Here is a 15,844-nt window from a genome sequence, read left to right as displayed (position 1 = left end):
ATACCCTTTTTAATTAAAGACTGACTACAAAGTCACTTTTAACACACCCATTAGTTCTGTGGCTTGCTTTTGAAATAAAACCAAATCTGCACTACGCATTCCATGAAATGGACTTTCCTGATGAGATTTCTATGAACACAATCATAAGATGCCTTTCAAAAAATCCTTTACAGTACCATAATTTGTTGGAGCCTTAAAAAAAAAAAAAAAAAAAAAACAGAATTTCCCCAACTGTTTGGGGGAAGTACCTCTATTGCTTGAGTTGTTTTAAGATTAAAAAGCTCGATACTGCAACAGATCCGAATGTGCAACAAACATTGCTCAAATGAAAAGCGGCACCTTATTTTCATGAAACGGAAGGTTTTGAGTTGTGAATTGATTCAGAGGCCTTTATTTTGAATCGACACTGAGCTGGATGGCGTGGCCTCACCGTTTGCTTCCTGAGAGCAGCAGCATTTTATCAAAGAACAAACTGATGAGATTAACTGCAAATATAAGGACTTGTTCAAAGCCAATCCTCCTACACTGAGAACTGCCTCACAGAAAGAAGACTTGCCTTTGGTTCCAGAGTGGGGCCTCTTTCTGGACTTGCATCAGTTCTTTTAGCAGGTGGAAGAAAAATGGATTTTCGTGAGTGAGCATGTTTACCATTGGTACCCTGCCTTCACCCACACTTGAGCTGGGACTGACCTGAGCACACTTGTACCCCAGGGATTGGATAAAGCGGTATAGAAAATGGATCGATGACCTCTAGGTGGTGCCAGAGAGCTTAAGGGAGGAGCTGAGATTCTGTGAGGGTTACCCTTTTTCAGACTTTCTGTATTAAGATAAAATAAGTATTTATGCCAGAGTATTATTTCAAAATTCAAAAAAATATTGAATCTTTTCGTAAATCCAAAGGCGATCATTTTCAATCAATACTTCAGAAAGGCTAAATCTCCAAGCAAAAATAGTTTTTTTGAAATGTACTTGTGTGTCGTGTCACTTCAGTAGGACGAACCAGTGCACACAAGTAAAAATCGGCACATATAATTGCCATGGCAGGCCGCTATTCTAATTTCAACAGTAGAAAAACGAAACAAAAAAGACGACCACAAACGGCATGGTAAGTTATTGTAAAATTATATTAACAAGCAATCTTTCCTCAATTTGAAATAAAAAAATAGCAAATAAAGGCAACATAGGACAGATGTGTATAATGTGTAAGGTTCACAGGAAAATTGAAACCCCCCCAAAAAAAAAAAAAAGAATTCTCATCACATTTACAAGACTGCTGCTAAAGTTTATAATGATGACTACTAGAATCAGTTTAGAAAGCTTTGACTAACTGAGTAACTGGGGCAATATATGTAGTCAAAGTTTGTATCAAAATATAAAAAAATATGTGGGTGGGCAATAAAGGAGGGGGGGGGGGGATCAATGATACAGAAGGGAAGTATGACCAACCAATATGTATGTTGGGTAAAATGGACGAGTCATCCATAGCCATCTCATTAAAAAAAAAAAATAAAAAAAGTGGAAATAACACAGAGGGCTACGGCAATGAAGAGCACAGAGTGTTAAGCACAGGCAGGTAAAGAGATATACACCACATCTTAAAGCAGGTGTCCACATAGAGAAGAGCAGCACTAGGTAGTATGTTGTACACAGATTCTCAGCACTCATGCACTCACTTCTTATGCCGAAGTCTGGATTCCCTTGACAGTGCACAGCAGCAATCCAGCTGTTTGGCCGAAAACAGCCGAGAGTGCGGAGGAGCACAGCCGTCAGCAATAAGAGACCGATCAAATTGGATCAATATGACATCGTAAGAACCCCCTGAGCACTTGCATGCTACTAAAAGGCGGTTACGACACAAGCCATATCCTTTCACATATTTTCTCCTCCAAAAAAAAAATCTCATTCAACAAGAGGGCGGGGTCCAGAAGAATAGTACAATGTTCAGAAAGGTGGCCATAAGTTAAAAGGCAAATTCTGAGTCCTATGTCAGCCGTCGATTGTGACAAAGAGTATGCATGGCGATAAATAAAATGACAAGACAAAAACTTTCCAAGCTCACAATGCATATGCACACTCTCCAGTGTTTTTAAGTGACAAAAAGCGGATATTTCCTGCACATCTTGCACCACAAAGCAATTCAATAAAAAGTACAAGAGGTAAACTTCAACCATGTTTTTTTTTTGTTTTGTTTTTTTTTGCCTCTAAAGAGGTTGATAGAACTGAGAGGGATCGGGAGGTTCTGCAGAGAACATAAAAACGTGTCATGTATGCATTTCAGTAGCTGGTTTTTGTCACACTTTTAAGGGGTGGGTGGGTGGGTGGCTGGGTTGGGAGGGGGTTGGGGATGTGATAAATGGATAAATTGTCCTTCATTTTTGAGCAAGGAGCAATAGTCGCCAGCCGTTTACTTTTTTTCTCCAATCAGCATTCTGGCATTAGTGTGGAACCAAAATGGCGCCTGTCCCTGATTCGGTGCTGATGTGTTTTGGCCATGTCCTATAGAGAGTTCAGATCCTCGGAATGATGGCAAATAATGTCGGGTGGAGAGGGGGGGCCGGGGAGGTCACACGCTCATTGTCATGGTTGGAGAGTACTGTGGAAGCACAGAGAAATACGATTAAAACACACACACACACACACACACACGCTGCATTCAGTGATACTAATACACTGTGAGGTCAAACGGCGCTCCGCCTCCATCTTCATCACAGTCACAACCAGATTCACTGATGTTCACCGAGGAGAGGGAAGACTTACGTTCTCGCTCTGAAAAGAGTGGAGGAAGTTTCCACTTAGCTCCCCGTCATCCCTCGGGGTCCCAGGAGGATTGCTAATGCCACTTAAATTGTTTGGGGAATTCTAGAAACAAAGAGCGCACATTGTTGTTGTTTTTTTTACCCCCCCCCCAAGTATAACGTTTCACTTCATGGAATAAAGCTATAAAGGCACCGCTGTGTTATTTACCTTGTTCATTCCATCCATATCACCAGAGCCTGTAGATGCAACAATCAGAAAATCAATAAAGCAACGCTTGTACTCCTCAATAGGAAAGAAACATTTCGACACGGCGGCCTCGTCTGAATTATGATGTCAAGCTCTTCGTGGATGATAATGCAGCGTCAACATTTCTCTGTTGATTTAGTGTATTGCGTTACCTAGTGATCCATTCATGTGGTGCGGTTCCATCCCAGCCATGGCTCCCAGGGGCCCATCAGAGCCGGGACCCATGGGGAACTGGAGGGTACAAAAAAATATGTAAAAAAAAAAAGAGAGAGAGAAAAGGCATTAATGAGAACTTGCATCACAGCACGAATATTCTACAAAGTTCAAAATTAAGTGAATTAAGCACAGATTCTCTGAAGCTCAGTCACTGAATTAGCTTTTGTTGTGATGAAACAAAACCCCTTGTTCCATTGCAAAACCTCATTTTGGTCATTTGCGACGATCAAAAAACACATGAGCTCAACCACCGAGTGTTTAACATCCCAGTCTATAAAATTTGAACATGTGAAAGTCACAGGTGACGAGTGCCATGCAGGAGTAGTGAAATAGTGAATCACCCTGATCGAATGTTTTAAAAGAACAAAACCTGCCACCACGAAGTGAAAATCCCAGGCATTAAAAGTGAAACGAGCCCAAATGAAATTGTCTTTTTCACATCTACTGTGGTCGGTAGATGTTTTCCGTTCCTCAGAAGCAGTTGGAAGGGCCATGGAGGCTCACGTGCACACAGATGAGGCACAGCGTGCATATATATTATATCCTGCAACTGAGAAGGAGCAGGTATTTTTGATTGTACGCCATGTTGAATTTTGTTTCAGTCCACACCAGGATAAGTAACTTTGTCATGAAGCTGACGCTAGAAAAGTAGAAATACACAGAAGCTGAATCTTGATGGCAGGAACCCCCCCCCCCCCCCCCCCCCCTCCCCAGCCACTAAACTAAAGATCTCTACAGAGAAACGGGTCTGATCAGTTGATCCAATAGCCTCAATCCTTATATAGTCTTGGTTGGTTAATGAGAGAACAAAGGAAAAAAAAAACTATACTCACATTATTTCGGTTTCCAGGTCCAGTGTTTATCATTGTGTACAAATTGTCACCAGAGTTGTTCGAGTCTGGAAACAGTTGTATATATATATATATATATATATGATTAGATTGTGCATGCAAGAGCTGATTTTTGAACGTTTGGGTCAGGAAGACACTGACCTGCAGGGCTGGGCATGATGGGAGTTCCTGGTGGACCTCCACCTCCAGATGCCCCCTTTGAAGAAGAAAAAAAGATTATAGATGTGCACTGCAAAACTCCTCGGTAATATTTTCCTTGGCTGAAATGCATGCTTGATTTAGGACTTTAGGAAGGATTCTCACCCCGTATGCGCCAGGAGACGGTGATGAGTAAGGCATCTGAAACCAAAGATATAACCATTACGGGCCAGAAATGGGAGCGTAAAACCCTTTCAATACCTCGACCTGTCATCATTCATCATTTGATAATCCTAATACCATTATGGCTGTCTGTCTATGGAAACCATGACGCATAATATTACAATTATAGCCGAGACACAGAGGAACTCTTGGTTGTGAGGAGATCTGACAGAAACGAGCATTTCACTGGGTGCGTTTTGTGTGAATGAGTTCGTACTCACAGAGTTGGCATTATTGGGATTGGGCCATGGTCGACCTGTCCCCGGGCCCCTAGACGGTGAAACCAATGTGGAAAATGAGTTCAAAAATTAGACCTATTTGGACGAAAACCACCAAAGCAATACTTAGAAAGGAAGTGACGGCTCACATGTTCACTCCTGGCATCGCGGGGCCCATAGCGTTGTGTGGAGGCCTCATCCCTCCACCAAAGTTCTGGCAAGATGACCACAAACATTTAACTTCAAAACTATTTAAACAGCAATAAAAACAACCAGATGAACAGTAGCATTACTATTATTATTATTTAGGCACAGGTATTTGCCAATAAACACCCTAACTCACTATAACCAACCGACAAAGGTTCGCTGACTGATAATTCTATTGTACCTGTGGGCCAGGCCCCATGGGTCCCATGCCTCGAGGGCCAGTCATTCTCTGCATTGGCCCCAAGTTAGGATGACCTGCAGGGATAGAGACGGGCGAGTTAAAAAGAAAAGAAAAATATAAATCTGAATGATTCGCAGATTCGTGACAGGATAAAGTGGATTGCGTGCAAAATCACACCTTGTGGTCGGGTGGGATCCATATTGGGCAGCATAGGATGCGGACCTGGTCCTCCGCCAGGGGGCTAACAGGGATTAAACAGATACTGGAATGAGTGAAATTAGTTTTTAAACATGTGCCGAGTGGTGTGTGTTTGTGGTACGTATATATGAATGGGAATTGGAACGCGTGCTACCTGGTTGCTCATCCTGATGGGGGGACCTCTTGGGCCTCCGGCGAAGCGAGGCGACATAAAAGACTGCAATATGAACAAAGTTGTTCTTTGAAACTTTGATAAATATGCAACATATACGCATCTCTTGAATTGTCCCAGTAAGATTTATTTATTATTTTATTATTGGGGGGGGTCTCAAGCTATGCGAATACTGCAAGCAGCAAAAATTAAGCCGAGACAAATGCCAAAGCATGAAGCATCAGCAATGAGAACCGGTGATTCCAAATGACCACAGGCGGGGAAAGTGGAGAAAAAGACTGACAGACAGAATTACCTGACTGTGAGGTCCCATCATACTGTTAGGAGGAGGAGGCTGAGGGTGAGGAGAGCCCTGGGGACCAGGAAGACCCTGTGGCATCACACAAAATGAAGAGGCGAGGATGAGGAGGAGAGAAGGAACAGAGGGGGGAGATGAGACCAAGAGAGAGACTCAAAGAGCAAAAGAGAGAAAAAAAAAATAGTGGCAAGAGAGAACGCGGGGGGGAAAGAAGCAGGATTATTGCAGGGCAGAGGCGGAAAAACAATGCCGAGACGTACAAAAACACGATGCTCCGTCGAATGCGAGGAACAGAAGAAGACGAGACGGAGCAGAGGGGAACAAGCGAATGACAGAATTTCGTGAGAGAAAGGCGACGGCAAGATGGAGACGATGTGTGCTCTTTTGCCTGTCAGTCAAGACATTAAGAAGCCTGCTGCATGCAGCATGTTATCAGTGCCAATTTCCCCCGAATTAACGGCGTCAATTAAGCTCTATGCAATTAGCTTTATAACAACACTAAACACCGACACAGTGTTGCTAATGTTGCTGATCTGACAGAGAGTGAGGGGTCTAATTGATCCTCTGATGATGATTTCTTGCATGAAATGTACAAGTGTGTATGCAAGTGTATAAATGTCAATACATCTTCTCCGATATTAACAAGAACATGCGTTCCAGCTTTGTGTTTTTTTTGCTTTTTAATTTAATTACAAAATGATTCGCTAATAAGAGGACACTTGATGACGAATCAGTGGTGACGTCGTTCGAGTAATAATCCCATGAATCCCAATGTTATGTCACCTACAACGAGGGAGTTCTTCACAGTTGCCTGCGAAGAGTCTATTTTCATGAAATATTGATTTACAGTAGGTGCTGCACCTTTCGATTTCTCCATTAGGGGAAAATGGCCGAGCCACGCCTGCCCGTTTACAGCACAGGAGGGGCCGGAGCAGACAGAACGTCTATGGTGTTTACGACAAGTTTGCTGAGCAGAGCGGAGCACGACGCAGGCAAAGACAATACAGACACCAGTGTGAAGGCTTACAGCTGTGGAACATGCGAAAAAGCCCAGTGAGCCAACATCCAGAACTAATGCCGCCAGCAAAGCACGTCGTAAAATGTTCAGATTAACCAGTTTAGCCACTAACCGGGACTTGATGGTACAATTTGCTATAATTATCTCAAATTGGTGTCGAAATGATTTACCAAGTGAAAATCTTAGACGGGAGTCAAAGTGCTCTTAACAGGAGCAGGTCATTTCATTATCTGCATGGACTGACCTGGAACAGGCCAGGTGGCATCGGTCCTCCTGGCATGCCCTCACCGGGGGGCATCCCTCCCATCACAGGGCTGGGAGCTGCTGCCGCACTCTGAGAAAGAAGAAGTGAAAGAGCGGCATTACAATCTCTCAATGTGCTGCGTCACAAACTGATCGTGCGACTTCGTGCACCAGAGCAGGAAGACGGTCCAGTCAGACTTGGTGACATCTTGACAAACAAGAAAAGTGCATGTAAAGAATCCGGTTCTACTCTGCAAAGCTATTGTGATGCATGTCCAGCCCATCAATTTGAATAGGCTAATGTGTGTGGTATGTGATCCGGTTTCATGACCCTGGTCCAGACCTGTGAATACGATTCTACGTATTCCCTGTTTAAACATCACTTAACTGACTGACCTACACTCCCTCAGACCTCAGTCGGGTATTAATGGGGTCCTTATTGCGTCTAAGCCCTGCTGATCCAGGATCCAGTGGATCAGATAAGCATCAGTGGGATGCACTGAGTCAGAGGCTCCAAAGTGCTGCTGCACAGCAGGGGCTCGCCGGGCCGATTTCCTGCTCAAACCGCAGCCCTTATTCACTAATGTGCCATTTGCGTCGGTCACACGCTCCTAATTGACCGAGTTTTTCTTCCTTGTAGCTGAAGCAATCCGAGATGATACTAATGTCTTCAGAGCTGTGGGGTTTAGCCCCCAATGAACAGCTACCAATTGAGAAAAGCGCCTTCAGTCCCAATTGTTAATGCACAGCTTGCTGGGATTGTGGCGTCGACTGATGAAGGTAAACAAGCCATGAACACCATAGGAGTGGATGTGTGAGCATTCACGCTCATATATACAGCTCGGGGGGGGGGGGGGGCCCCCACAGCTCTACAGACATCACTGGTCAACGGCCAACACACTCCCCCTTTATCGACTGCACCTTCCCTAATTATATCTGCTCAGCCTGCCACTGCAGGGACACTGTGAAATACCTCAGCGAGGAGAGAAGCGAGGCCACAGTGAAAAGTCACGTCTCATCCGGCCCCTCCAACGCCGGCTCACCAGCAGAATAAATCCTGCGTCTTTACCGAGTGCCGTACAAAATTCAATGAGGCGCATGTCTGGCTGAAAAGTTCTCACATACGGCGAGCAATCGCGGTCCCCTTAAACAAATCAATCTGGAGGATGTAAATGTATTCACTGTGCTCCTTATCTATGCCTGACATGTGGAGCCAGTAATCCTGCTGATCACTAAACTGGCAATGAAATGACTCGTGGTTATACGTTTCTTAGTTTACAGGCTTACACAATTTTACACCACAAGCTTCATATACAAACCATATTGCACAACATCAGATATATATTGATAGTAACATTTCTGCAACCGGCCACATTGACAGTCAAATCACTTCCTGTTATGAAAAACATGCAATTATTGCCTATACACCAGGCTGTTAAATGCCCTTTTAGCACTTGAGCTGGGGCTAATGTCAGCCTCATACTAAGAACATATACAGGGGGAAAGGGGTTGCTATATGGAGAGCACATAACAGAATCACCGAATACGTAAAACACAACCTGTTTAGCAGGATCTGAACCGCCCAGACAAGTCGTACACATGCGAGCGAAACGAGACTAATGTTAGGCTCCTACCCAGGCTGACTGACAATCAGTTCGAACAAGTCATCCGGGCTTTTGTCCATCCAACCTGCACACACTGTTAAGATGTAACAAGTGACGGGGGATTCAAGGAGAGTATCCACATGAAATCTTCGATTTAAAAACAAACAAACAAAAAAAACAATGCAAAAGTTTCAGGGAGCGCATTTCATCTGCATGGTGACGCAAACAGTGACTGCAAGCCTTTGATAACAACAGATGGTTCTTTTAATTGTACTAATTAATCCTCATCTGCATCATGTCTGCTTGTTTCAAGATTAGAGCACTGTCATCTGAGAGATATGTACTCTTTGTTGTTGGTACTTTTTTTTTTTTTTTTTTATTGTTTTATGTCAGCTCCCAATGCTTTGTTGTTTACGACAGGAACTAACATCTCTTACAAGAGACAGGGGACAATACTATGAAGTGAAGAGCCAGTAAAATAGGCTTATAGAGGCTTTTGGTTGCTGCATTTAGATTCAAGTACCACGACAAGTTCTCAGTGCCTTAAAATATTCCTTGTACTCTCAATCAAGTCACCACTACCTACAGTAAACTCTGTTCCATGCACCCTGTTAAATAACAACAAAGGTTTCATTAAAGTCTCTTATATTTAAAACAGCCCAATTGACATGGCCCGCGTTCCATCGTCAAGAGAAATGACATTTAGCATTTTCATCAAAAGCAAACTTGGCTCATAATAATCACATTTTGTTTAACAAAGTAAGGATTCATGAATGAGAGTCTTATTCATGTCTTGTGCTTAAAGTGTGTGTGTGTGGGTGGGATCTCATCAGATTGAAATGGCACAAAGGTCTGTTAACATGCCAAGATTTGTAATGTACAGTCCTTAATGGTAGCATGTGTAGAACTTTCCCAGACATACTTCTAAACCCAGGAAATGCAACTTTTTAATTATCTCGCGAGGTCTCCAGCTATGTCATTTAGCAAACCATGGCTTGGAACATCTGTAGTATGGGTTTAATCATGCCAAAGATTGACACATGAATGATTGTTACATCACTGATCTTGTAAATAATGCTGCAAGGACCATTTAAGAGCTTGTAACAAATTAAGCTCATCCTATAGATACATAAAAGCCACCTGAAACACTTTTATTTGAAACACACACACACACACACACACACACACACACACACACACACACACACACACACACACACACACACACACACACACACACACACACACACACACACACACACACACACACACACACACACACACACACACACACACACACACACACACACACACACACACACACACACACACACACACACACACACACACACAAAGCTTTAGTTTCATTTTGATTAACTGGAATGACTTTTGAGGAAATAAGTTTTAGAAAATCTGTCATACAGGAGGCATTAATGATACTGTGACAGAGATAGCATTGGTTACATTATATAAATAGTTGCTTTTATTCAATTTATGGTATTACCATTCATTCCAATTGCATTTAAATATGAGCACATAAATGCTCAATTTATTCATTTATTTTTTTAAATAGACGTTTCCTCTCAACTTCATTGCACATCTTATTTTTTTGTCAATTGCGACCAAATGCTGTTTATTCACAATTTCAGTGCTTTGTGGGAATCAAAATTCCCATCATTTTTTTTCCAAGGAACTCCCCAAGACTGCATTTGAGATTACAGACCCTCCCTTTGGCTCCACTGTGAGGTTTTGGTAAATAGACGCTCAAACAATGACGGACACACCCACTCTCACAAACATAACAACAGAAGCCTTTAAAATGAAAGCAGTGGGCAGTGTCCAAAGTCTATACTATAATATCTGCGAGGCCTTTAAAGTGTCAAATGATGCTTGTTTTGACCTGTAAATCTCATTTTGTCAATCTCAGAACATGCAAATCCCCCATTTGAGAGCATATTTTGGGAACGACGATCACTTCCTTTCTTTGAGAGACAGTAGTTTTCAATATGTTTTGCTCAACTTTCCTATCGTCCAGTGTGAGCTCCCCAGCATGTTATGCTAGATCTTTATCATGCCTGCGTAAAGCCCACAGCTATGTTAGGAGGTTTGTCTCCAACAGCCTGACGCTGGTCGAAATGAGCCACGTCTCTCCACAGACTGCCTGATACAGGAAAAGGGCAGATGTCTCAGACTTGCCCCGGGCTATGAGGGTCCTGTCTGGGGCCTTTCTTACAACTTCCCAGGGGACCTTCCTTATGACAGACGGCAACCCCCCCCCCCAACCCATAATGATTCAGCACATGTACACGTGTGCACTCAAAAAAAAAAACTCACACACACAAGTAATCTCAAACAAATTTTCCCTTGAAACCTTGAATTACCGAGGGAAGTTACAAAAGGCCAGAGTGGCGGTGGATGTGCTTGTGCTCCTTTTAGAAAAACAAAGAGGAGGGGAGAGGGGAATGAAGAGTACAGGATGAGAGAGAGAGAGAGAAAGAGAGAGAGAGAGAAGAGGACAAGGATGACCAAGAGGTTGAGTCGGGTAACTGTCGAAGGGAAAGGACACTCGCTGAGAACGAGACACAGACTGAAAGGACAAAAAACATTCAACAACTCCGAGTGGATGATGGAGAAAAGATGTAGATGTTTTAGCCACAGCACAGACCACCCAACAGCAGGCTGGAGAACTCGTGCGCTTTTTTTGAAAACAGCCCGACTTCTTCCACTGGAACCAATGCTCAAAAGAAACCAGCCCCTATGTTTAGCTTGTAAATGTTTAACCATCAATCAACACTATAAAACCCAGTCTGGATCCTGACTGGATCTTCTCTCTCTCTCTCTCCCTCTCTCTCTCGTTACTTCGAGCAGGTTCCCTACACTACACATCACCCTCCTTGTCGTCCTCCCCAACCCCCTCCTCCTCTTTTTATTCCCTCGGCTCCTTCCGCAGTGGTGGATGCTGGGCATATGCCACAGTGCCACTCCCCTTTTCTCCCCCCCCACCCCACTCCCCCAATCTGCCCCTCAGTTCCGTGACAGCCATCAATCAGCCGCCGACGCCATGGAGACAGGGCCCACGGGGAGCGTTCGTCAGACCCGGCATTAATACACTGGGGGCTTTACGAGCACTGCTGGCACTCACCTCCCCCACACCCAGACAAAGGCTGGGGTCCAATGACTAGTACTGTCCGCACACACTTGCCTGACCCCCTAATAAACACAAAAGGGAGCCAACATCAGAACGAAGAGCAACCACAAAATGTTAAGAGACAACCAACGGCACCCGAAGCCTCAAGGCTCGGCACCTCAGCAGGACACTGCCCAAACTGACATTTCAACTGCTCCCTCATTTGCCAAGTACTTTCCATGTTAAGAGAATTGCCTCAGTCAAACGAGAACACACAACCTAACTGCTTCTTCTCGGGCTTTTAATCTTCCAAGAGAGCCTGGCGATGTTTTCCATTCCAACAGAACAGAAACAATTAACATCTGGAATTTTTGTTTACAATTTTTTTTTTAATCATTTTATAGAATTAAACATGTTTCTATCAAAAAAAATGATGTTTATATCTGTGATACTTTCACACAATCGCCATACAAACAGGAACACAAATACCCATCTTGGTAATAATCTTCAGGAGTGCCAAGACGTAGAATTTGTGAAATAGCAGCCAAACACAATGCACCCATGTTGAGTTGCAACAATAAGAAATGTGGGTGGCGAAAGGGCAGAGCACCAAACGCAGTTCCCTCCTCTGGCTCCCAGGTCACCTGCGAGATCAGGAGGCCGGTTACCCTGACAACCCTATCAGCCAAGAACAGGGCCAACATCTCCATTTTATCCTCTTCCTGCCTGATACACCAACGACCAACCAACCAACTGTGGTGTACACAACTTTTTTTTTTTCTTCCTCCAATGTCTTTGCAGTGCCAACATTAGCTACAACTCATCTTTACGTTTGATTCACATCAGACACATAAACAGAGGAATACCACCTTCAGGTGAGGCCAAAAGACCGGACGATTCCACTCAAAGCACTCTTTATTTTCTTTGATTAACGCAAGGTCATTTTAAAGTGAAACCAATTCTCATGATACCGAACATCTACAACATACAGAGGCGAGTGTGCTATCTTGAGAGGTACTACTGCATGGTGCCCGTGCTCTGGGGATCATAAATCTCATCATTTCAGCACGAAAATCTACTTTAATTTCAAATCCATTGAGATTATATCATTGCAGATTCAGTGTTTGATCATGTGGGTATTTGAGCAACCACACTTTCAGGCCACCTGGATTTTTGCGAAATGACAACAGAACAATTTGTAAAAAAAATTCACAAATGTGCAACGAAACCCACGGTGGATTTGTTGGCATTTTCTCAATGCAGGCAGTGAGCTTGGGTAAAAGGGGGGAGAGGCCCTGGACAGGTCTGACTCAGGACGTGCTGACATCAGCTTCATTTTCCCAGAAGTCTATGAAGCTCATTGTTGGGCACATCAGTCAAGCCACTGACCAGGATCATGATGGCTATTCGTGAAGAAAAGTAAAGAGAAATGCATTCACTGACGAAAACACAGGGACAGTAGGAGTCCCATCTCCAAAATATGTTTTACAAACGGCACAAAAAGGCATAATTCACACAGCTATCACTTGAAACTGAATCATGACTCATTTTTAATTGAACCATCATCGACTAAAGCATCTATATTGCCGTTGAGAAGGAATGTGGGAAATTCCGTCAGGTCTTTACTGTTGACCAGTTGAGATTATGAACAGTTTACTCTGGTACTTCCAACAAAGAAAAATCAGTCCCTTCAGAACCCGAGCCAAAGTCATGTTTTTTAAGAACCCTTCTTAGCCGTAAGAACAAGATTGTCTTTTTTAGGCAGAAGAGGGGCCAATGTGTGCAACAATTCCCAGAAGAACGACTCACATAATCATGGAAGGCTTTCGCTTCGCTGGAGTGGTCACATGTCTCTCTCCTCTCCGGAGCAGCACAATACAAGTCCCAGAATACACTGTGGACGAGACAAGTCGTGAGGCAAACAAAACCACACAAACAAGCCCTGGAAAGGTACATGACAAGGAGATGAGACTCACCACCACCAGGAATGTAGGAATCCAGGGGGCTCTCCAAGTGTTATGTTTTTCTCCCATCGGATCTAGGGAAAGTGGGATTTGGGTTAAGGCGAAGGCATTTCAACATTGCGGTCAGTTAAAGATCCAATTGATGAAGATTTGACAAAATATTACAGCCCGTTCATTTTGGGTTTAAGTTTTCACTCCAAATCCCACATACCTCTGACAAAAAGGTCTGTGCAGACTTCTGTGCTCCAATGTGTAACAAATACTCGTAGACGTATAGAGCCAACCTGTGTGAAACAAAAGCACGAAATCAGCTTGAATTGACAAGAAGGGGGGAAAACACGCTCAATAAACATCTGCTGAAATCTTCCTGCATGAACACAGTGAGTGACGAGAGTCGCGTACAGGCCCTTTTGAACAATGGCTGCCAAACAGCCGGTGCAAACCCCCCCAACCACCAACAAAAAAATAAAATTAAATAAAAAATAAATGGGAACTGGTAACCAAGCCAAGCCTGAAGAAGACCCACTGCAATTGAGAGAGACGTAATAAAAAAAAGAAAAAAGTGCCGAAGCAAAGTGTGCGGACGTCGTGACGGGGAAACGCGTTCAACACAGCAGCCTGTTGTGTATTAGCTCGGTACGGTGCCACTGATGGGGCTGAGGGAAATAAGCACGGAGCGCAACAGAGAAAACAATGTACTGTAGCGCCGAGCTGTTATTGTTTTCTCCTCCGCCGTGCCGTCGAGCGAATAACCGCTAAACCGTGCGACGGTCGCCGGTTGAGACACAGCCAAAGTGCGAGCGGAATCGGTCGGGAATGCGTATAAAGAAGAAGAAGAAGAAGAAGAAGAAAAAAAAGGCAGGAGACGCGGAGCCGAGGGAAGGAATGGCGAGCAGACAAGGCGGTTCATTCAATTCCTTTCTCGGCAGGAGGAAATCGCCTTCTGCTAGCCTGTCCAGCGAACAACAGAGAGCAAGAGGGAGCAACTTACGAGCTACAAAACGCACAAGATCGAAGGCTTCCTGGCTTACTTTTCTCTCGCTTGGCCGTCCGACGGCACCGGGGTGCCTTTTCCTTTGGGGAACATGGTCGTGTGTGGGAGGACGCCCGCCGTCTCTTTCTTTATTTCGTTATTTCATCTGTCAGATCATCGCGGCCACGACCCTCTCTCTCTGTCTCTCCAACCGCACTCCTCCTCAACCCGACGACTCAACCGAGCCTGGTCCTGGGGGAAAGGGCGGGGTCTTATGTGACTGACGCCCCTCTCGGCCAATCACAACACGCCAGGCCACTGAAGCTCGGCCTCCTCGCGCTTTCAGTTTTACTGGTTTTGCGTCGTGCCTAAGAAATCAACAAGGCTGGAGTCATGGTTTTATATTTAACCGATATTATAACAAAAGCTGTAGTTTACAGTCACAGCTCATCCATTTTCACGTGTTACATGAAGCATACACGGTAAAAAGATATGAATATTTGTGCAAAGTTATTGATAAGCACATACATACATACATATATACATACGTACATATATACACACATACATAATGTAAAATGTGTGAGTGGCAGTATTGCATTACAAAATTACAGTAGGCTCTACTATAGCAAACCTGGGCCTCATAAAGCCAAAGGTGGCCCTTTGTATTTGTTTGACCAGTCCTCAGTGTGTCACCAGGAAATTGTGAATCAAATGAAAGTTAGTGATGCATGCAGTACATTTTATATTTAAATAAAAAAAATTTTTTAATGCAAATGGTCATTGAGGCGCTATTCAATGCCACATTATGTCTTGCACCTTAGCTAGCAGAGCTAACAATTGTTACCTCACAAATTTGGTCTTAGTTTACTTGAGTGCACCCCAGCAGGCGTCCATCAGTACGTTTGACATTGGTCTAAAGTGAGAATAATCTAGAAGAAGTAGTGATACATAGGACAAAGAGTGGTCCATGTTTCCAGCCAATCAAGCCAGGGATACATACATAATTTACTTATTCTAAAATGTAATTAGAAACGTCATCAGCATGTAGAAAGTTGTGTTTTGACATTCATTCACAATGTACGAATTTCATATTTTACATTCTACTTTAACAAATCCCACCAGGATTTTCTTGGTGAATCCTACATTTGAAAATTTACAATTTACCATAGACAATGTTTTAAGGACAGACAAGAATTATAGTATAAATT

The 15,844-nt window shown here is 43.6% G+C and overlaps 1 protein-coding gene across 4 annotated transcripts; it reads right to left on the bottom strand.

Annotated features, from left to right (window-relative positions):
* Window positions 1-1,106: 1,106 nt before the first annotated feature.
* Window positions 1,107-14,831, bottom strand: ssbp3b (single stranded DNA binding protein 3b). Of its 4 annotated transcripts, XM_080506217.1 has the most exons (19): window positions 14,692-14,831; window positions 13,872-13,944; window positions 13,673-13,734; window positions 13,506-13,590; window positions 6,967-7,056; window positions 5,702-5,776; window positions 5,389-5,451; window positions 5,214-5,277; window positions 5,037-5,110; window positions 4,798-4,862; window positions 4,652-4,700; window positions 4,374-4,409; window positions 4,212-4,266; window positions 4,053-4,117; window positions 3,659-3,769; window positions 3,156-3,234; window positions 2,965-2,993; window positions 2,758-2,859; window positions 1,107-2,593 (listed from the first exon to the last, which is right to left on the bottom strand). In XM_080506217.1, exons 1-19 carry the CDS (start codon window positions 14,745-14,747, stop codon window positions 2,564-2,566), a joined length of 1,263 nt encoding a protein of 420 aa, XP_080362343.1. In that variant the 5' UTR covers window positions 14,748-14,831; the 3' UTR covers window positions 1,107-2,563. The 4 variants fall into 4 exon arrangements, with proteins under 4 accessions (XP_080362343.1, XP_080362345.1, XP_080362344.1 ...); XM_080506219.1 differs by lacking the exon at window positions 3,659-3,769; XM_080506218.1 differs by lacking the exon at window positions 5,702-5,776.
* Between the last annotated feature and the right edge of the window lie 1,013 nt (window positions 14,832-15,844).

The sequence above is a fragment of the Blennius ocellaris genome (assembly GCF_963422515.1).
Source record: "Blennius ocellaris genome assembly, chromosome: 12".
NCBI lineage: Eukaryota > Metazoa > Chordata > Actinopteri > Blenniiformes > Blenniidae > Blennius > Blennius ocellaris.
This window is presented reverse-complemented; position numbering and strand designations above follow the sequence as displayed.

Coding starts and splice junctions, on each gene's coding strand:
- ssbp3b (XM_080506217.1), bottom strand. CDS start 14,747: ATGTTCCCCAAAGGAAAAGGCACCCCGGTGCCGTCGGACGGCCAAGCG. Junction 4,701..4,797: donor GCGATGCCAGGAGTGAACAT/GTGAGCCGTCAC, acceptor TTCACCGTCTAG/GGGCCCGGGGACAGGTCGAC. Junction 2,860..2,964: donor ATATGGATGGAATGAACAAG/GTAAATAACACA, acceptor CTTTGTTTCTAG/AATTCCCCAAACAATTTAAG.